This window comes from Callithrix jacchus, chromosome 1 (genome assembly GCF_049354715.1).
Source record: "Callithrix jacchus isolate 240 chromosome 1, calJac240_pri, whole genome shotgun sequence".
Taxonomy (NCBI): domain Eukaryota; kingdom Metazoa; phylum Chordata; class Mammalia; order Primates; family Cebidae; genus Callithrix; species Callithrix jacchus.
In genome coordinates, this window is record NC_133502.1 from 69,311,953 (window position 1) to 69,335,501 (window position 23,549).

The following is a 23,549-nucleotide window of genomic DNA, read 5'->3' on the forward strand; positions in this document are numbered from 1 at the left end:
GGTTCAAACTAGCCCAGGTAGACTCAGCTGATCAGGTTTTAGCATGTGAATACGCTTGCTTTTCTATGTTGAAACACTCTAATAATTGCCCAGGAACTTTTTTTTAACTTTAGAAACTTCAATTGTCAACTCTGCTAGGGAGCCCTTCTGTACAGTGAGGGTACACCATCTGACCTGCTCTTTCTTACCTGCTGTGACCTTCAACAACTTACCTGAACAACTGAATCTCAGCTTCTCCTCATTCACTTGCATTCTGAGTTAAAGACAATAGAAGCCCAGCTGAAATTGATGTTATGCAAAAGTTGTAGCTTCTTGGAAGTACTCATGGAAGATTTACCTACCTGGGCTTCAGAGATACGGGCTTCCTTTCCTACCGGACCCAGGAATGCAAACATCAGGGTTTTGTTCGCTGTCTCTTGTCCCTTTGTCTTTCTGTAGGCCAGTTTATCCCTAGGTCTTTTCTAGGTTTCATGTCTTCTGTCTTCAGTCACCAGGAAAAGAATTACAATCCCAAGGAAGAGACGTGTAAGTTAATTGTGAGGAAGGTGAAGCTCCTGAACAAATGAGCCACAGCCAAGTGGCCAGCGCTATGTAAGGGTTACAAACCCTTGTGGCATATGAGGTAGGTGTAGTTCCTACTCCTTAGGAGTATGTGGTATGAGGTGGACAGTCCCTTGGTGTCCACTACAAATCTCTTCCTTACAGGGTTACGTAAATTTCTGAGCTAATGTAAGTAAAGTTAATTCACCTCTTCAGTAGACACTACTGCACTGTTGTAAGCCCTGGAGTCAGCAAAGAACAAAACAGACAAGCAGGCTTGTTCTAATGGGGCACACAATTGAGATGAAACACTGGACCCCAGTAGCTACTCAATAAATGACACATTTCCAGTTGCTCCAGCAAGTTTAAGATGGAAAGTGTCTGTGAAGAGCTGGGTTCTGTAATTCGCAGAGAGACGACTAAGACTTTGGGATTCAGCCCAGTTGCAGCACCTCACGAGAAAACACCACGGGCTGTGCATAGAGTGACTTGACTCAGTAAATGAGGATCTTAAATGCAAAGGCCCTGACACTGCTCTCTGAAGCCCTGCTCAGGCTAGCGAAATTAGGTCTGTGTGTATTTTATGGGGTGAGAAGGTGGAAATGATCTGTTACTATTTTCACGTGACTTTCTCAAAGCAGCTGCTCTCTACCAAAGGGAGGCTAGCCATCTGGGAAAAACAAGACTGGCCCAGATCTAGTGGTGTCATCGAGGCAACTACTTCATTCTCTGGGTATCAGATATCACAGTTGAGGAGGGAGGCCCAGATCCTGTGGTTTTCACAGTATGGGCCAAGGAACCTTAAGTGTTCTCAAAGATGCCCAAACAACAGGTCAGGGTCCTGAATCCTCCCCCTGAACCCCAAACCCATCATAGCACATTTGCTCTCTTATGTTATGCTTTTAGTTTGGGAGAAAAACAAGAGTATCCTGATGGGGGTGTGTGTGTGTGTGTGTATTGATAGCTATATGTGAATATACAGTCATGCATCACATAACAGCATTTCAGTCAATGATGAACTAAATATACTACAGTGCACTCCTAAGATTATATACTGTATTTTTACTGTGCCTTTCCTATGCTTAACTATGTTTAGATACACAAATACTTCCCATTGTGTTACAACAGCCTACATTATTCAGTACAGTATCGTGCTGTGCAGGTTTGTGTCCTGGGAGCAATAGGTCACACAGCCTAGGTGTGTAGTAGGCTATACTACTAAGCGTATATGATGTCTGCACAATGATGAAATCACCTAATGACACATTTCTGATATATCCCTGTTGTTATGTGATGTATTACTACATATTCTTTCTCCACATTTTACACACACATACATATAATATACACATATGTGCACATATACATACATACACATTACATGGTTGCTACAATGTTCCAGCAGTGACACCCTATGATGTGTGTGTGACTGTGTCTGTGTGTGTGTGAGTCAACATTTTTGATGGGGAAGTCAATCACAAGGTGGTTTGTACAACCAAAATTTTAATGGCTGTAAAATAATAAAAGGAAGGACATTTGCACTATATACATTCTGTCACTTATGGTACTGCCAGCTGGCCACGCATTTTATTGCACATATAAACAGTGTACAAGGATCTTGAAGACGTCTTAGCCATACAAGGACTGCATTTAAAAGGGAAAAAAAAGCAATTTTACAAAAGACTGAAGCCATTTACATTACACAGCCAACTTCAAGAAAATAATAAAAATTAATACGAAAAGAAATACTTTAATTTTGAAAAAAACCTCAACAATGATTACAGAGCTATATACATGTGAAGAAGTCTTTCAGGACCCCGCATTCTGGATGCCTGCGAAGGTGCAGCAGGCTAAATTCCTACTTATATAATCAGCCTTTGAATGCTGCTTAAATTGTATACACTCTTTGTCCAAAATGTCTTTCTTCTTTACAGCATTACGCTATTTGACAAAACAGGTATTTGTGCAGTACAGAAAAATATTAAAATATATCTTAAGTTAGGTTAAAGTGCACAGTACATCTGATAGGAAGTAACTGCTAGCTGCCATCCAAATTTCCATTTTCAGAAACCCCCCATCTTTCTAAGAGCGAGGGCAGCCACTGCCTTGGTTGATGTTGGTCTGTGCTGAATGCACGCTCAATCCTCCTTCTGGTGTCTTTTCTTTTGTGTCCCCCTCTATGTTTGTTTTACAAACTGTGGCTGCTGCTGCTCTAAAAACTTTCTAATGGCTTTTCAAGGAAGTAAAAGTGCAGTCAGCATTCACAAGACTTAGAAAAGTTAATTACTGGGACATCTGTAACTGCAGCACGAGTGCACATGCATGGAAGTGCCTGCAGAAGGCTGCCGTGTTCCGTGAAGCCCTCTGTGAATCTCTGACTCCGGCAGGGTTCCATTCCTTGGCTGGTTCTCCTCTAGCCCCATCGTTTTGCACTTGCTCCCTCCTCGGCCGCACAGCCTCACAAACTCCACTTACTGCACCCTCCCTTTAGCCTGCCTGGATGGTGCATGTAGCTGCCCACAGGCTCACAATGACTCACTTCTGAGGTTTCACACCAGAGACCATGAATCCTGCAGGATTTTACGGACTACTTGGAAAACCACCAACTAAATTAAAATAAAATGAGCACATCTCAGAATCATTTCCTCTTTTAAAACTGGCAGTTGTAAGAAGTGCTGGTTTCCTGATTCAGGTCCTATGTGGCTTAGGTCATTTCTGATACTCAGTCAAAGCTTCCCTTCAAACCCTTTTTGGTTCAACAATCTACTTTTTATCATCTTCACTTTCCTCTACCACTTCCTCATTATCTACCTTTGGTGCTAGGCTCTCTTTAATGTAACCCCAGTTACAGTGCAAAAGTATACTTCAAGACACATGATGCTAACACTTATTATTTCTTTGTGTTAAAATGTGAATGTTTTGTGCATAGCAAAAGAAGTATGAATCCAAAAAATAATTGTTCACATTTTATCTTCAAGTTTAATATGTCTTTTTTTTTCCATCACAGCTATTTACAAAGAACTTTGGGGTGCTCTCTTGATTTTAGTCAGTTCATTATAGTGGGGGACAGAAGGGCTGCTGGAATGTAGGAAACTGGATGGAATGCAGAAATATAAATAAGACCAACGTTCCACAAACCAAAGTGTCAATAATGCCTCCCCAGAAAAGTTGTATCCCAAAAGCACCTGCGTTTTGCTTTTTTTTTGTTTGGAATCATATACACCAGAAACGTGATGACTGAGACCTAACCTACCGCACACCAAAGAGGATAGAAAATAACTCAATATTTATAATATTAAAATAAAGTGTTTAACCACAAAAAAGCAGTAATAAAATAGTTTCCTAATTTACAATTTGCATCCAAAGGATGAATAACAAATCACTAATAAATAATATTTATATAAATATTTTGTATGTTGAAAATAGTTTTTTTAAAAGGCAATGGTCTCAAGAAACTTCTTGAAAAATTTGGTGGTGAAAAACCTGATTGTGACCCCCCTCCCCGCCCACTAAAATGAGTTTGGTTTTAATTCAATGAACGTGTCTTGCTACGAAACGGTTGTGCTTGGCGTTTTGGTAATGGCAGTCGGTGAGTGTGGGAAGGATGAAGGAGGGTGGAAAAGGCATTGATGTGCTGCTCAGTTTTTTTCTCCAGCTCCCTCTCTGGTTTCAAGATAAATACCTGTCAAGTCTTAATGTCAGAGGTCAGCTCTGAAAGGTAGAAAATCCTCCCTTAGACTGAAAATCGTTTCAAGGTAACTGGAGTCAGTGAAGTGACAGGCAGTGGGTGGAGAGAGGGTTGAACAGGTGCCTGGAGCAGAGTTCAGGATCCTGAATGAGAGCAGAGTCTGAGCCCCCAATGGAGAAGGGGTAGTTTCATGTGAATAGAGCCTTTGTAACGGTGATGTCTAGTAATGCTTGAATGGTAATGCCCACTTTGACCAGGCCTTTCTCTTCAAGGATGTGGTGGGGTAGACATAGCTTTTCCTAAAAGGAAAAAGAATAAAATAGCAATTTTTAGATGATCGTACTCTCACATAAAATCCTGCTACATCACTGATGAAAATTAAGTTGAACACTCTGTAGTATGCCTGTTTGATCACCTCAGCCTGGCTCTTTCCTTTGCTTTCAACCCACTGCAAAGACTTTTTCTGTGTTTGCAGAGAAAATACTGATTTTTCATACATGCAGATTGTTTCAAAAAGGCTCCTCATCATCATGAAGTCTGCAGATCTAAATATTTAACAAAGTATTACATTAAATAACTGAGCTACAGAGAATTGGTCAGAGAGCACACACCAAGAATATAATAGCTTCTATTCTTATGAAGCAAAATTGCAAATAGCCCCTCACACATTTAAAGGCACTCAGATATTCATTTGTACTGACCAAACATCATCATACTGACCATAGACCTTCATTTAGTTCATTTTACTTCCTGTGATCTCTGAAACGTAGGCAAGTTGGTAGACTGGCAGCCTTTCTTCATGGTTTATGAACAATCTTTATCAATGGGTAATTATAACTACAGCCCGCAATAGCCTCTCTTTTAAGACTCTTTCATAAAATTGTCAAAGACACAAATGTCCTGCTACTCTCTCATGTTGCATTTTTGCTCTTGGGAAATGTCCAGGACATACTATTTAAGAAAAACAATAAAGGGGAGTCATTTCTTGTGTGTAGAACCTTTCATAGTCCACAAACCAGTTTACAGAATAACACAATGAAATAATTTTCCACTTTTGTTATTTCACCCTGGTCTGATGTCATTCAAGCAAATCAGTCTTCTTCCAGGGTGTGTCTCCTTGGCTGGGAAAACACTCCACAGCAAATATTTTCTTATCTACTTAATGACAGTGTGTTTTCCACAGCCCAGTGTTCACTTCCTCTTTTCTTCAATTGACAGGTTAAAAAATATATATATATGTAAATATATATTTACATATATATATATGTAAATATATATTTCTATTTATGGTGTCCAACATGTTTTGATAAAAGTATACATTGTGGAATGGCTCAGTCAAGCTAATTATCATATCTATTACCTCAGATACTATTTTTTGGGGGTAAGAACACTTAAAATCTAGTCTTTTATCAATTTTCAAGTATAAAATACATTATGATTAACTATAGTCCCCACTTTGTATCCTTTGACCATTATCTTCCTATTCCCCCACCTCCCCACCCAACCCCTGGTCTCCACCATTCTATTCTCTGCTTCTGTGAATTCAACTTTTTTAGATTCCACATATGAGTGAGGTCAGGCAGTATTTGTCCTTCAGTGTCTGGCTTATTTTACTTAGTATAATATCCTCTAGTTTCATCCATGATGCAAATGACAGGATTTCCTTCTTTTTAAGGTTGAATAGTGTTTTTAAGGAGAATTTAAGCGGGATCTGCATCCAGCCCTAGGTGATGGAGTCACTGTTCAGCAGGAAGCTATTTGGTGTAACGTGAATGGAAGGGCTTCCTTCCATGTGACCCTTGTTTGAAGAACTAGATATTCTTGCTGCCTCAGTGCAGAACTCTCCAAAAATTACCAGAGACACAGTTGCTTTTAGCTTAAAAGACTTTCAAAGGGTATGCCATGACATCTCCAATAACTTGCTCCACTGTCTCAAATGTCAGTGGCTCTTACTCTCTCACCGTCTTACTGTATCTATTTTTTATCCTTTCCTACATTATGGCAAATTCAGAAAACCTCAGTTTGACGTAGGCCTTAGGAGATGGCCCCATGTCAACAGAAGACAATTGATTCTTTAAAGAACAATTTTAACCGTGACTTTATGTCACTGCTGTGTATCAAACTAGGATTATCTTGTCTATGTCGTATCAGGTGAGCATGCAAGTTTATGCTGCCTTCCAATTTATTAGCCAAGTGTCAACCTGAGAAAGGATGGGGAAGTTCTGTCTGAGTTGTGAACAGTGAGCCAGGCTGTTAATGGTGGTGCCTCCTTTTGTGGCATGGTGAGGGATATCTGTGGCCAGATGACAGTGTCCAGCCTTCCCTGGCACCATCTGCCAAGGGCTTGTGAAATTACGCGAATCTGGCATTTCATTGTTAAGGCAGGTTCCACAAGGGCAAAGACGTGTGTCTTCCTCATTCTGTTGGTTCTGATAGCACCCAAGTTGACATCTGGCTTTTCAGGAAATTGTAAATGGCTGCTAAGTACAGTTAAGTTCCTGGTGCTAGGTATTACTTGGGGAAAATAAGTCTTCACTTCATACCATATGTTAAAATCAATATGAAATAAATGAAGAGTTGGATGTTTTAAAAAAATCGAATACTCCCTTCCCAATCACATAAAGGTGAATATTTGATACTTTTTTTCCGATAAATGGATAGGGAAGGATTTTCTAAACTAAAAAAGGATTACTAAAAAGTCACAAAGGAAAAGAGCAAAACAATTAATTACCTAAATATTTAAAGTTTCCATATGTTAAAAAAAAACAAATCTGATTAATGAGAAGATAAATAACACTAAGCAAAAAAAAGCATTTGCATCAAATTACAAAAGGGACAATGTGTGTGGCCTGGTCAACATAGTGAGATCCCCATTTCTCCAAAAAGAAATGAAAGAAAATTAGCTGGGCATGGTGGTGTGCATCTGTAGTCCCAGCTACTTGAGAGGCTGAGGTGGGAGGATCACTTGAGCCCAGGAATTTGAGGCTGTAGTGAGCTATGATTGTGCCACTGCACTCCAGCCTGGGCAATAGAGCGATACCCATTTCAAAAAAAAAATTACAAAGGGTTTAATATTATACATAAGCTCAACAATTCAGTAGGAAAAACACTAAGAAATCAATAGAACACTGAGCAAGGAATGTGAATAGAAATTTTTCAATGAGGGATTTGCGCAAGGCAGTGCAGCAAGACGTTTTGTTTTCAACCTTACTGTTTAGTTATGTGTAGTCTAGAATGTGCCTGAATTCTAGCACTGGTATTTCTATAGAACCTGATCTCTGTGAACAATGCAGCTTATATGGAGCAAGGGGTCCTATCCCATGTCCTGAAAGGAGAGTGGCACGTGTCCTCCAATGAGGGACAGACCCCAGTGCCTGCAGAGCAGTGGCTCCAGTGGCCTGCAGGTTTCTAAGCTGAAGGGCATGGGAGGGAAAGGCTGGGGGCTCCAGAGAAATAGGGATAGGAAGGACATCTGGACACTTCACAGACTGAGTTAGGTGAGGGGCACCCTCTTTCCCAGGCCTGTGTTTTTTCAAGTAGCATTTCCTGCCTTCCTGGTCTCCACACTCCAAGCCAGGTACAGAGTCTGAGATCCTCCCTCCTGCTTATATGGCTAATGATGAGGAGTAAACAGAAGACATAAAAAGGTATGCCTTGAATTCTTCCTGCCTCTTTTCAGACCCCCAGAGGAAGCCCAGAGGTGCCCTCAGATTACTTTGCTGAGGTTGAGGGATGTAAGAAGACTTGCACAGGAAAACAGAAGCCTTACACAAGCATGGGTGTTCTGGCTATTTGATCACGGGACTGGAATGAAGATTCTGGTATGAATTACACCTTGAGGTGCTGGTTGGACGGATGGCCAAGGGGAGGCTTCCAAAGAGGAGGCGTCCCAAGAAAGGGGTCTGGGCCATTTGCCATCACACCAGTCGGGACACTGCATCTCCCACAGAGCGGGGGATCCTTGAAGAAGCTGGAATTAGGAAGGAATCATAGTAGATTTACAGCTGGATGAGGAATGATCCAGAAGAGAAGAGCCCTCTAAGGATCAGGCAGATAAAGTGGCCCTTCCAGCAGGCCCATTGTTCATAATGGACTCACAGAAGAGACAGCTGTACCTTTACATGGACTTGAAATGAATTTAAGTTGCACCGTTATAGGATCCCAGAGATTTTTTTTTTTTTTGAGAAGGTGACAGCAGACTCTTAGTTTGTCCATGGGCTTTTTCTGTTGTGTTTCTTTTTAAAGTACCAGGTGGAGTCATGAAGTAGTCTCCTGCATAAAAACAATGCTTCTGACTCCCTTTGAAGAACTCATGCTTCAAGTTACTTCTCCAATGGTAGAATCTATTAGCTTCACCCACATCCCCTCATCCATCCTTCTGAGCCACAGAAAATGAGGTTGGAAAAGACGGCAAGCCATAAAGACTACATGCTAATTTTGAAAAACTTCTGGGCTACCTCCTACATGCCGCACACCAACACTACAGCTTTGCATTGGTGATTACTTTATGATAACCCTGCAAGACAGACATTCGTATCTCCATTTCACAGATGAGAAAACTGAGACAGAGAGATCGTTCAAGTAACTTTGTACATTAAACAGCTGGTAGTCCTGGAACTGGGCTTTGAACCACATGTGTCTTAAAGCAGGGCTCTTTCCACAACACTATGCCTCTTCCCATAAATCCCTTACTTAATGGTCGAATATGTTAGGTCTGTGGTCATGATACAGGAAGAGGTCCCTTGGCCCCTGGAGTTTTTTGATGGCAAGTCTCATCAATTTCAATGTCAGGTGGGACCAGCAAACCCTCAACTCAGTGTCAGGGTTGGCTCTGCCACTTAGCTCATCTTGTCCTGGCAGAAAACACCTGGTAGGAACAGGATGAGTTGGCACTGCCTGGCTCTCCCTTCTATAGTTTCTTATGCTCCCAAAGAGACACACACTTACTTCCAAGCCATCCACTAGCCTAAAATGGCATCATCCACACCAGGATATTTCATTTTGTTCAGGCTGCTGCTTATATACAACGTCCTGGCACCACATTGAGCCTTAAAACTATCTGTGCATTATTTTAATGTATGAGAGCTTTAAGTTCCTGCATCAGTTTCTTCAGTGTGAAATGGAGACCATTCAACATTTTACAGAGATTTCTTGTCGCTCCTCCCTGGAGTATTTACTTTGCAACCATGCTACCTTCTAATCCTTCCTCTCTCTAGGACATTTCATTCTCTACACATACATATGCCTCAACCCTATCCCTCTCTCCTCTCCACTGCACCTGGCTATTCCTGCACATTTACTGTCTCAGTGGAAACACCACCATCCCAGGGTGTGCTCGTGGTCACCTATTCCCCATCAGGGTCAGATCTCTTTTCCAGAATCCTGTGCCTCTACCATGGGTACTTATCAGTTGAATTCCTCTGTACTTGTCTAAGGACCCACTAGATCAAGAGTTGGCAAATGATGGCCTGTAGCTGGCTTTGGTAAATAAAGTTTTCCTGGCACACAGCCACACCCATTTTTTATGTATCATCTATGGTTGCATTTATGCTACACAAGCAGAATTGGGTAGTTCCAACAGAATCTGCATAGCCCAAGAAGCCTAACATGTTTACTTTGAGGTCCTTTACAAAAAAAGCTTGCAGACTCCTGGTATAGAGAGTAAGCTTTTTGAGGACCAGGCCATGTATCACGGTGACGTTTTTATCTCCAGGGCCTTGCAGAGATTGCTCATTCAATATTTATGGAATGAATGAATGAACACAAAAATGAACAAGTTGCAGTGAAAAGCCAGGAAACTAGACTCTAACCATTTTAAAGAAGAAAAGGGCACATGCTATAAAACAAATTGTTTATTGAGAACTAATTTTGAAATCTGAAGCCTAATTTTTAAAAGTCAAGTCTCCTGAAATAAAATCATATTAAAGTATTTTTTCACCTAATTCAAAACAACTTTCAGTTTCCTAAAACTGTAAAATGTCATCCCTACTTTTTCCCCATAGGTAAAGGTGAAGCACCCTTTGTCCTTATGACTCAATCAGGGATCTACATGAATTTTCGAAAGAGAACCCAACCCACCACACACTAGTTTTAATTTTGTACAAACAAATAGCAGCCGGATATCGAGTGTCTTTATTTATCTACTCTCATTGATGAAATTTATTCTCAGTTGTCATACATTTTATTTCTGTAGTGTCCTTTCCCAACAGCCCCATTTCATAAGTGTCTCTCCCTAAAAATTACAAACCAGAAAACCATAAATAGAAAAAACATTTAGAAATCAGGTGTTGCAAATTTTGGAAATCCTGACACTGAGTGGAAAGTTGCCCCCAGTTGGAGAAACTGGAGAAAGAGAATATAAATGTGATTTCTAAAGGAAAATGTGAATAGACACTTGGCTCCTTTTGTCTGACACTGGAAGGGAGTACTGAAAAAATGTTCTTTCTTGTGAGAAGGAGGAGATTTAGTAAGCAAAATAAACCACTCAGTTGCATCCCTGACTACTTCTCAGCCTCTAAGTCAGCTAGGTATCCCCAGTCAAGCTGCAAGGGCAGGCATCAGCAGGCATCCAGTTAGCGTATGGGCTAGTACACTGGTTATCTTGGAGAAAAACCACAGAGAAGCTTAATATTCTGATTAGAAATTAATGGCCTGGCAATGGGCAGAACAGTTCATTCAAACTTGTGCCTAAAGGGCTAAATTAATTGTGTTCTGCTAGTTACCAAAGTACTAATGAAAAAATATCATCCAATAAATCCCAAGAAGTGCAGCACATTAGAGTATAGATAAATTAATGAATGACACAAAAATATCAAAGTGCATCCAAGGAATACTTTGGATGCCAGAATTAAAATATAAATGTCTTTTAATTTGTCTTTAGCATGTTTTAATTGAACTATGTCAACACTGAAAATTAAGTCTCTTCTTACATGAGCGTCCTACTCAGTTTTTATTGATATTATTTTCTTTAAGGTGGCAACCCAGTACGTTTTCTCTTTTTTTCCCATTTTCTCCCCAGAAAGAAGGGAAAAACCACCAGAGTGGTGACCTCCAATGCAGTGCTCTCAATGCACTGTAGAGCTGGATGGGAATGCTGTGAGCTCATGAATACATGTATCCATGGGCAGATAAAAACCTGGAATAATCACCCAAAATGTGTTTATTAAGCAATTTATGGCTCAGGGTGCTCATCAGACATTGTACAAAGGGATTTTATTGTGTTACAGATCGAAGAGTACAAGATAGCACCAAAAGTAATTCAGTACATCTGTGGGTTATTCATACACAACTGAGGTTAATTAGATAACTTCCACATACCCTGTATTTCACCAATCAACACAAAGTCAGGATGAAAACGCTCACATAACTCAAAGTATTATCATGTAAAGAATGTTTCCCATTAGCAAATCTGATCTCACTTAGCAGCAAGGAATCATTATAAATATATTCTTCTAACTATGTGGGTCTTCCTTACTTTCAAGTCCCCTGGATTCATAAAAATGTTCAGAAAAATAAGATTTTCTTCTTAGTAGCCATCTATGGGGGCTGTTTGCATCTTACTAAACTAGAAATTTATCTTGAGGAAGCTAGCTCCATCACTTCCCCAAGCTAAGAAACAGGATTTGGCAAACAGCATGTAAAATAAGGAGGCTGCCTTGACTTTGGAACACGGCCCTCTCACATAATACAAAGACACCCCTGAATCCAGGGATGCTTTGGCTAAGATAAAATTATTTTTTTTCCTTTTAAATGCAAACTGATCACATTGTTCCAAATACAGATATAGTTACTATATAATCCTTTAAGCTGACTTAAAAATAAAGCAGTTTGCTAGATAATGTCACTGAGAATCAAAGGCTAAATGAACATTTCAAATAATTAGAGAAACTACATTCTTCTTAAATGAGAGTAGTTTTCTTATTGATTCCTGCCATTGTAACCCAAGTCCCAGGACCAAGAATGTTCCATGACTCATGGCTTTACTTGAAAATGAATACAGTCAAATCCATCACATTCTGGACCTGCAGTTATTAGGTGATATGGCAAAAAAGCAATGATCTGTTCCATTGTACAAAAATAGAAATCCTTCTGGAAAACACTTTTCTAAAAGCCTCAAGAGTAGACCTAACAAGGAGTTAAGCAGAAAAAAATTGGTGCTTAAGTGACCCCTCCACATGAGGCTCTAATACCAATGATACTTCCTTCCCTGGAGCGCCCTTCTGCATAAGGCAGAGGGGTCTGCCGGGGTGGAAGTGGGCAGAAACATTGCCCAGTGTCCTTCACGGCTCCCTTTTCAGGAAACTGGGAGGAATCCAATCAAATGGTCACCAAGGTAGTACAAGTACGTGTATACCTCCAGATAGTATATTCAACTTGGTCCACAGTGGTATTATTAAAGCTCTGTATAGATTAAATTGGACCAAAATGTTGGTTTTCTGTCCCCCCTGCAAGGTGGCCCCTATACAGCTCAATTGCCCAGTCCAGAATTAGAATTCTAGTTCAACGCTGACCCAAATGAAAGACGTCCACGTGCTAAATCCCTGTGCTGGACACTCCTGTCCTGGAATCCTCCTCCCATCTGCCCAGGGCAGCAGCTCACCGGGAGGGAGAGAAGGACCTGCGTGGCACTGCTGCTGGCACTATGTGGATGAGGAAGCATGTGGTGCGCATACATTTTGCAGTTGTTTTTCAGTGAGAGAAATGATACTAAACTGTATCTACGAAGTTTGTGCTTCTGGAAAATCTGCTTTGATAATGTTCAGCTTCAAAACTCGAGAGATTACTGAAGATGTGACAGGGATGGGAGTTTGCAAGGCAAAGGCTTAAAGGGAGGAAGGACCCTGCAAAGGCTGGGGGTGACAGAGAACAGCGTTTGGATGCACGTGCAGACGTTAGGCGGACAGAGCGTTCCAGTGGTAAGTGATATAGACCAGCACTATAAAGAGAATATGGACAAGACAGAAGCCTATAAGGTCCCTGGAGCGAAGGGCAGAAGTTGGTGGTGGGGCTTTCTCCCCGAGTGCCAGCAGAGTGTCAACAGTCTTTCGAATGTGATGAAAATCCAACTGCAGGATGTCATACGGAGAGCAGAGGTCAGCCTATTCCGAGGGCAGCCATTAGAACAGAAAGAGACAGTGCATACAATTAAAAATACACGGAGGAACAGCTAGAAAGAAGCACACATTTTTGGTTACTAGCAATGGCAGGAGTAACCCCTTATTTCAAGCAGTTAGGACCCTTTCATCATCAAAGATGTTTTTAATCCATCATAATAGTAGAGTAGCGGAATACTTATTTTGTGCCGATGGGTCAAAGAAATCCTTCCCCCCAGTCTCCCCATTAAGGAATGAAATAATCTGCAATTTATACATCATTCTGCCATTCATGCAGTTCTAACGCTCAAGGCATCATGTGCTCACCAGTGGCATAAAAATAAGAGATTTTCACTTGGGACATTTAGAACTCAACCTTACTAAAAGAAAAACTATAAAGTTTAAAATTTAATCCCCACCCCTCCTCTCCATTCTCTTTGTGCATCTTTTACCCTGGTCTGGCAGACTTGGATATAAAGTAGTTCTCCCTGAAAGTTAACACATGCATCTAATTTTTTTTCATTTTAAGCTTGTTGATGAACTCTGGGGAATGCTAATTCTAAGTATGTACCTACATGTGTCAAAGTATATTACATTTCATATTTTTACAACATTAACCAGAAGTCTAGAGGAGGCTTCTGGGATGTGTGATGAGAGTAGAGAGTAAAGCACACCCCCACAGGGAGTTATCATGTAAATTCCCTTACTACCCAAACAGGTATATTGGGGCAGGGGGAAAAGATATCTGTGTTTTAATTACTCAATAGTTACCATGTAAGGAAGCAGAACACCTGTTTTTCAGCTAAATGCAAACTAAGAGGTACAGTTTTATGAGCTGACTTCCAGCAGCCTATTGCTGTCAGAAAGCAAACAACTGTCTCCTACGCTGAATTTCTTAACTGGAAATGGCCACAGTTTTAAATTAACACAGTTTAAAATTATACTTGATATGTTAGCAAGCAAGAAAAGCTGTGGTTTTGTTTTCAAATTAAAGATTGAAAATATTTGTGATCTATTTCATAAATGCAGTTTTATTTCCAAATTGGGTGAGGCATTCAAGATATATGTTATATATATTTTACATACTGTGCTACAGTTTTGTCCTTTATTTTAGCCTCATTGTTAAGCAGATACAATTCATGGAGCTACTGGAAGATAATTCTCAGTGAGAAGTTTGCCTCACTCATGTCCTCTGAAGTTAGAATGATACCTTCAGTTAAGTAGGAATACTACAAAATTAGGTTGGTTGAATACGATTAAAAACATTCTGATTTTATTAATGCAGTTAGAGATACTCTTAACAAAATATTTTTAAGATTAATAAATCATGTTGTATATATTCAGATGTTGCATCTTTTCCCAGTGGATCTGGAGAAATCAAGCTACCGCTGTTAAGAGTTCTCCCAAGAATTAAAACAGCTACACATAAATTGGAATTCACTGGGAGACAGATACTGTTCATGGATTCATAGATGAGGAAACATCTAAGAAAAGTTTCCATTGCAATAAGAATTTTCTACTGTAATATTGTGCTTGACCAGTGAAATCTGGGCAAAGTACCAGTAAGACTGAAGACTGATACGCAAACTGAAATGTGATTTTCACAAAACTGCTATTTTCATGTCAAAAGCAAATGATTCTATCTTCAGCAAGTATTTCAATATATTTCCCAGAACCCTAAGGAACATGTGTGGTCTGCTCTCCGACAGCACCATCAGAGAACTAGAGTCAGATCAACTTTGCAGTTTTCAGTAGTACACTCCTCACGGGGCAGCCAACACAGACCATTCTTCTCATCCAGGAAACAATTTAACGATGCCACAGGTGCTGGGCTGAATTAAAGTGGGTGAGACCTAGAGTCACGGCCTACAGTGGTTAATTTAAATTAAATCATGAGTTTGTGTCGTTTGTAGGGACATGGATGAATCTGGAGAACATCATCCTCAGCAAACTGACACAAGAACAGAAAATGAAACACCGCATATTCTCACTCATAGGTGGGTGATGAAAAATGAGAACACATGGACACAGGGAGGGGAGTACTAAACACTGGGGTCTATTGGGAGGAAAAGGGGAGGGCCAGTGGGAGGGGGAGGTGGGGAGGGATAGCCTGGGGAGAAATGCCAAATGTGGGTGAAGGGGAGAAAGGAAGCAAAACACACTGCCATGTGTGTACCTAACACAACTGTCATGCATGTTCTGCTCACGTACCCCAAAACCTAAAATGCAATAAAAAATTAAAATAAAAAAAAATTAAATCATGATCTCTAACAAAAAAGAAATGGATCTAAGACTGTCTGGTAGCAACCACCGTGTGGTTGAACCACCATGATGAATATGTGGAGTGCAAGCTGCTGTGGCCATCTGAGAACTGCTCTCTGACTCAACCCTATGTCACACAGCCAATGGTCACACTCAGCCCTTCAAATGGGGCCATGAAGCAAACAAGGGCTGAGCTCCTAATTTCTGACCTGAGATATTTTGCCCTTTGTGGTTTCCAAAACTTACCCTTTCTCAGAGGAACATAAAAATTATACTTTATTTCTTTATGAAAATTAAAATTGGAAAATGCTAAAAAGGAAGGAAATTTAAAGAGGCAAAATTTCACCGTGTATTTACAGAGCATTTGTAATCACTGCAAGGCATTTGTAAATGCAGTTAATTCGAGCCCCCAGAGGCAAAGTGCAGATGCTGATTCCCATTATAGTGAACACAAATCACAATCACCAGAAGTTAAGAGATTCACTTAGGTTGCGCACCCACAGAGTGTGTGACCGAGATTACCACTGGATCACGTTCCCCAAATAATATGGACACAAAGAAAAATGTAGACAGATCCAGCAGTTCAGAGTGTACTACAGTCTAAATTCTAAGAGCTAAACATACCTAGGAAGAAGTTTTATTTAAAACTTTGAAATATATTTACTTTATTTAAATATATAATTTTAATGTAAAAAGTCGATATGCTTACAAAGTATTTTGTAAACTAAAATATCGTAACACAAGAATGTTCATGGTCATTCTGCAAAATTTAAAGCCATAATTCAGCAATGAGGTATAATTTGGCAGGGAAAGGAGAGAGGCGGGGAAGTATTTTCAGTCTTCTCCAAATATATAACAACTCATTGCCAATTTTATGGACTTAGAGAAAGGTAGAAATAGCTTGGAAATTAGTTGTAACCTTTATAGCTAGAAAATAGTTCGATTGGCTCTTTTTAATAAATTATAAATTTAAAAACTAATGTTAATAAAGCAATAAACCTGTCTTTATTCACTCTCAGAATTAGCCAATATACATGGACAATTAAAATAAATCTTGTATTAAGAATCTCATCCTTCCACAAGTGTTAGTCATGATTTAAATTAACACTAATGCCATTGACTTTGGGAAGAAAGAGAGGTATAAGACTCAGAGAAGATAAAAAACTTATTTCTCCTATTCTCAAGATTAAAACAAAAAAATTTAGCTTCAATTTGTAGATTATCTTTCAAAAAACAAAAACTTCAATCAGTTACATACATGTAATTTCCTAAACCCTCACAACAGCTGTAAAGTGAAAATGCTATTATGACCTTCATACATACCATCTTTAATACAAAAAAGGCAAATATGAAATTTACTAAAGATAAGGAAAACTCAGCCATAATTCCACTTATATTAACACAAATATCATTAACATCTGAATGTACTTTAGGGTTTTATTCGTAACTCCCTTTGGCTGACGCAGAAGCTCAAGGATGCCAAGTGACCTGCCCTTGCGCATGTGGAATGAAAATTTTCTGCCCCCTCCAGCACTCTGAGCTGCCCAGATAGGCAGGAAGGCTCCCTCAGCTGTCAAGGAGCCTACCAGTGTCAACTGAGTTGCTGCCTTTAATCTTCTCCTCTATCTTTTCCTGGAAACAGTAAGGAAGATGAAGAACTGATCATTTAGACAACAGAGTACATTTCTATTCTAACTTCCCTCATCTAAAGAGGGCAGGTCTGTTAAACTAAGGACCTCATGCCTTACAGAAGTTTGAGATCAAAGTTACCTATTTAAAATTCAGTAGAAAAATTTCCCTGGTGAACCAAATGTCTATTTTCTAGTATTTTTGATGCTTTATAAATTAGATTTCTCTCAACCTGAGAGAATACGAAGAAGAGCCCTAAATTAGCCCTAATATTAGATCCATTCAAAAACCCCCAATAGTCAACCATGAACTGTACCAACTGTGAACATGTAGCCAATCTGCTATATAGATATTAGAGGTGAGGAATCTCCAAGAGCACTTGGAAAATCAAAGGAAGCCCCAATGTATCCATTAAAAGTCTCATGGGGTCAAAGCCTAATTGGAGTCAGACTCTCAGGTGATAGTAAAAATATACCACAAAGAATCTGGAAGCCCACCAAGGCATGTCTTCAAGACCAAGTTGATGCTTGCACTGGACATTGAAGACAGCTGCAGAGTCTGACCACGGAGCATCAACACCACAAAGGGATGTGGGATGGTACCTTATGCTGCTTATAATTCTGAATGTAGCCAATATACATTTATGAATAAGCCACACCAGAACTGCTGTTTTTCTGCCCTATTGTAAAAAGTGGGCTTAAAATACCACGAAGGTCTGGGCACAGTGGCTCGTGTCCATAATCCCAGCACTTCAGGAGGCCAAGGCGGGAGGGTGTCGAGCCTAGGAGTTCAAGACCAGCTTGAGTAAGATAGTGAGACCCCCATCTTAAAATATCATAATAATTTTTTTAAATGTCATGGAGGGATAGTCTTACTCACTAATCTTTACTATTTATTCAGCCAATTTAGGTAGTATACTGCCACAACCTGCATAGACACACTGCCTGGGTGTTAGAGAAACCACAGAGTGGTTCTAGCTGCTGAAGCACACAGAAGGGTATCATGGACCTTGACCAACCCTGGAGCAAATTCCTGGGACTGCGTTTACATGCACTTCTAAAGAAAATAATTTATTTTTATTTCCATCCCATTTTATTACTTTATGTGTAATAATTTAACTAAATCTGCTCAGCTACTGTATTCCATCTATATGAATGTGAAAAAATTATACAAACTGCTGGCTCTGACTTTGGTTTGTAATTTCAAACTGTGTTTCTATTACAAAGGACAATACATCTTAGGCTTAAGAACATAGCTGTGACTTTTTAGTATCTACAGGATGATTTCTCATTGTCCATTAGATATTTAGCTTATAAAATGCAGAACTCAAGATCTCTGTGGCTTGTGTATGTGTGTGGATAAGTTACAGATCAAGAAGTAAACAAAGCTTGCAAATTAGGGGGAAGTTACTATGCTGACTACTAGGAAATCGATGACTAGTTGGTTACTCAAATCTTAAACTTGGTGCAATAAGAAAAGGTAATGATATAGGTTCTCTTTTTTTTAGGTCTTTAAAAATGTCTAATTGTAGATGAATTTCTGCAAGTGGTCTTGTGATATGATTATCTTTTTAGTGTTAATCATTGATTGTACTGTGCCACATATACACTCAGACATCAACCCTCCTAGGTAGTGAAGAAGTATAAATATCTAAGAGGGTGTGGGGAAGTCGTCTGGTCTCTCAACTTAGTGTCATATTCCTAGACAAAAACATTTCCTCATGTACTCTGTGAGATGAAAACATGTTGTGTTGAGTATACAGGAAGATGCCAATTGCCTTCCAATAGGAATTTCTGATTTGTCACTAAATATTCTTTACTTACTTTAACATTCTCATTAAAGAAGTTCAACTGTTGGCCGGGCGCCGTGGCTCACGCCTGTAATCCCAGCACTTTGGGAGGCCGAGGCGGGTGGATCATGAGGTCAAGAGATGGAGACCATCCTGGTCAACATGGTGAAACCCCGTCTCTACTAAAAATACAAAAAACTAGCTGGACATGGTGGCGCATGCCTGTAATCCCAGCTACTCAGGAGGCTGAGGCAGGAGAATTGCCTGAACCCAGGAGGTGGAGGTTGCGGTGAGCCAAGATCGCGCCATTGCACTCCAGCCTGGGTAATGAGCGAAACTCCATCTCAAAAAAAAAAAAAAGAAGAAGAAGAAGAAGTTCAACTGTTATCATACTTTTTTTTCTAGCAGCAGTGAATTTAAACTCTAGTCACCAGTAAAATGCTATTGGATTATCCATCAGGATAGATACATATGTGTATATACACACAAACACATACACACATAAGGGCAAACTTGAAAATCACCTCAGCCAGGTGGAGTGGCTCACATCTGTAATCCTAGCACTTTGAGAGGCTGAGGTGGACAGATCACCTGAGATCTGAGTTTCAAGATCAGCCTGGCCAACATGGTAAAACCCGGTCTCTACTAAAAATAGAAAAATTAGCTGGACGTGGTAGCGCGTGCCTGGTAATCCCATCTACTCAGCAGGCGGAGGCAGGAAAATTGCTTGAACCTGGGAGGTAGAAGGTTGCAGTGAGCCAAGATTGTGTCATTGTACTCCAGCCTGGCCAGGCAACAGAGCCGAACTCCATCTCAAAACAAAACAAAACAAAAAAACCTCAAACCTTAAAAATAATTCCAAAAATATACTAAGTGATACTAAACATAGTTAAGTGGGATATTGGCAGAAAAAGATCATTCACTGCCTGTAGTTTTACCTTCTTGGGAATTATAAATTGTACAATAGTGCCAGGGGCATCTTCAGAAATTATGACAAATTTTGCTCTGCATTTTAATGGTAATTTGATTTCCTTTTCTTCACTTTAAAAGGAAATCTTAATTACCAATCTTTACTCACAATAATTGGTTAAGGGCATTTCCATTTTATTTTGTATCACTGTAAGCCAAAAAGCATTGATGAGTTTTAAAAATCACAGGGAGTTTGGTCATAACCTAATGACCTAAAGTACTGATGAAGTGCTTTCTAGCACAGACATGAAAAATTTATCATCTGAAGCGTGGCATGAGAGTTCTGATTCGCACATCGGAAATCTTAGTAGCCCATAACAGAAGCAAATCATTAGAAAAGGTATGTAAAGTGCATTCACATATATATTCAAAGCCAAGAAATATATATGCAATATTAAAATGTACACACACAATAGACAGGCAGGTTTTAACACTGCTGAAGCAGAATAGATCACAAAGACAATCCATTATATACAATTTACACTCTTTAAAATATAAATTTGTAAGCGTCCTTGTATTGCTACAGCTCTGACTTAAAGATGTTTTAAATAATGCTCTCCTTTTCCTCAAATAAGTTGAGAAGCCTACCACTCTCCCCCACCCCTGAATCCCACCAAGCTGAATAAAGAAGGGAAGAAAGTAAGAAAGAGGAAAAAAAGGGAATTATGGAGAGAGAAAAGGAAAGGGGAAAAAGCCTTTGTCAATTTCAGTAATTAATTCCTATCACTGAGTAGAATTATATTAAATGTAATTCATATACTCAGAAACAGTATCTCAGGTATTTTTAAAATTATTTTATCCCTGGGGCATTAAGATAGAAGAAATCATAAGAAACATAACTTTTGTCAATTTCTGTTTATTACAATGATGATAAACTTCTCAACTTATACAGCTACTCCATATTCTGAGTGGATTGCCTTATGCCTGCCTAAGAAATCAGTTTATGTTATAAAAGCTTTGGGCCCAAAGCAAACTAAAGGAGAAAATGAAATGCAAATATTTAACAAACTGTAAAGCAACATACAAACACTGCTGTTATTAATGATAATCATTCATGATAATAATAATATATTTCCAATGTTTATTATTTTTATCCACATATGGAAAATACAACTACAGAGAATGATAATCAATCAGTAGGTCTTTGCTTAAGAGCCTGGGATAAGAAAACCATCAGCTCCAAGATTCTACTCTATGCAACCTGAGAGAAGGCTCACTTGCGGCCTCAGCAGTTTCTGCTCTTAGAGAATCAAGTGGATTAATTTTTTTTCAAGTTCAAAACTTCACATTTACTTCAAAATCTTAAATTATTTCCCTTTTTCCTCAGAACTGAACATATTGCATATATAGTCATTTTAATTTCACTGCCCTAGAGCAATTTAGATTAAAAGTTCATTTATTTATATAATTTGTTCAATATTATTCCTCAATAAAGGCTGAGATGAAAAAGCATGTACAAAGCTTTGCATCGATTCAGTGGTTCAAATTCATATAGTATATAACATTGTTACTAAAACACAGTTATATGAAGTAAGTTTGATGTTACCTCTGGCACTCCTAATTTTCGGCATGCTTCCAGAAAGTTTTCCACATTTCTTCTGCATTTGGCCATGCTGAGTTTGGGCTATAAATGCAAATATACAGAAATCGTGTATTACTTAAAGGAGAAACCATTTTAATAACAGGTTAAATTTTAAACTTTCTAAATGGTAAAGCAATACATGTTTATTGGAGGAAAAGAAAATAACACATGAGCAAATAGAAGAAAACAAAATATCACCCCAGAAATATCCATCTTAGATAAAAAGTTAATATTTTAGATTTTATTCTTCCAGATATTGTTTGTGTATGCATACATAGATATACATATATGCCTGTGTATGTATATAGATGTATGTATATGATGTATATACACTGACATATATGTTGCAAAATTTTCTGCATACATATGTATATATGTGTATGTTTATGTATATGCACACACACATACACGTATACATAGTTTTTATGGGCTCATACTGTTGTGCAACCTGTTTTAGTTCGCCTAAAGTACACCATAAACATCACCTTTCCCATCAACAAATATATTTCTACATAAAGGGTTTTAATTCACCAGACCAATTAATGTGCTTCCCACCAAAGCCATAGGTATAGAGGCACTATCACCATAAACAGCACTGAAAATGGTGGATGTTCGGGATTTAACCAAAAGCTTCTAACAATTGAATTAACCTTGGTTATAGATGGCCTCTGAGGTGTGGGGTGGATAACAGGCACATTTCACATACATACTATACTGTTTTCACATGGGACGTTTTGAGCACTTTGCTGCTCAATTGTAATATTCCTCCGATATTTTCCTTAGGAAAGAAAGCAGAGACATGACCGATTCCAACCATGTAGGTGGAGGAGTCACTGTGACAAAGACTGGCCTTATCCTGCTAATAGTGAGAATGATGCAATTCCGTCTCATAGGGGCACAAGGCAAAGATCATCAAAATCTAATTTGTACAGCATTTATTAAATCCGAAAAGAAAAACCCTGCCCAAAACAGAAAGAAGCCTGTTGCCCTGTGAAACAATTTAGGTTGAAGGCTAAACAAACATTCTCTATCTTGATTAGGGAGGAGGTCACACCCCTCACACGGGCCCTATGAAAATGTCGCCAGCAGCCACTTGGGTGGTTCTGCCCACCCCCTGGCATGTCTTAGGGCAAGATCACTGCATTAATCCTTGTGCAAATAGAAGGAGCAGACCTGAGGAACATGACATGAAGATAATAGAAGAATAGGTCATGGACCTGGCAGGCTCATATATGAAGGCACCAAGAGGCATTTCACCACGCTGAGACCCTAGCATTTGTCTCTGACCCTTTGGGCCCATTATCGCCCTTCATTTACTTATGACTCAGGTGAGTCTTTTCTGAAACTCCAAAGATGCCCAACATCATTCCAAATATGTAGATCAGCCCCAAAAAGTCAATGGAGAGTGTGTTTCAAGCTACAGAAGATAATTCTCCCTTTTTGGGCGTCTACTAAGATTGCTACATGGCTTCAGGTAGAAAAGTACTTGTGACAAACGCAACGGTTAAAGCTTCAACCTCACCACTGGTCCAATAACTAAAAATTGCACCAATTATATCAATTAGGGTGCCAATATTTTGCTTATCAAATTGTCAGAGACTCAAGAAATTCATTTTTCTAAAGAACGGTCTCTAAGCAAATTGACAATGATAGTGATTTTGTTCACTACTATATTCCCTCAGTTTGGCATAGAAAGTGGACAATATTAGTTTCATGAATGAAGAATTAGAATGCTCTGGCTGGGAGAGAGGACTCAAGATGGCGCTGTGAGAACAACCCAGGATTGGAGCTCTCATTGAATCCACGGAGAGGTGAGTCGGAGCTGCATTTCCAGACTGATCTTTGTTGCCCAAGTATAAAGGAGACATGGGATGCTAGGCAGTACCTCTGCCTGGCGAAGCCGGCAGCCGGGGTGGCGGCGGCCGGCCCTACCCAGCACTCCCCACAGGGCGCGCTTGTCCGGGTGCCCTGTTGAACCAGCAACCTGAGACTTGAGAG

At 39.5% G+C, this 23,549-nt stretch overlaps 1 protein-coding gene across 8 annotated transcripts in view; it reads right to left on the reverse strand.

Moving 5' to 3' along the window:
- Positions 1 to 2,026: 2,026 nt before the first annotated feature.
- LRCH1 (leucine rich repeats and calponin homology domain containing 1) overlaps positions 2,027 to 23,549 on the reverse strand; it is a 221,492-nt gene continuing 199,969 nt past the window's right edge. For 4 of the 8 annotated variants that reach the window (XM_002742680.6, XM_035298375.3, XM_008992188.5 and 1 more), the window contains 2 exons: positions 21,516 to 21,593; positions 2,027 to 4,527 (listed from right to left, as the gene is read on the reverse strand). In XM_002742680.6, coding sequence (XP_002742726.3) covers positions 4,417 to 4,527; positions 21,516 to 21,593 — 189 coding nt within the window. In that variant the 3' untranslated portion in view covers positions 2,027 to 4,416. Of the gene's footprint in view, positions 4,528 to 11,423; positions 13,327 to 21,515; positions 21,594 to 23,549 lie in introns of those variants that run through there. The other 4 variants (XM_008992184.5, XM_008992167.5, XM_008992178.5 and 1 more) reach the window with 1 other exon arrangement.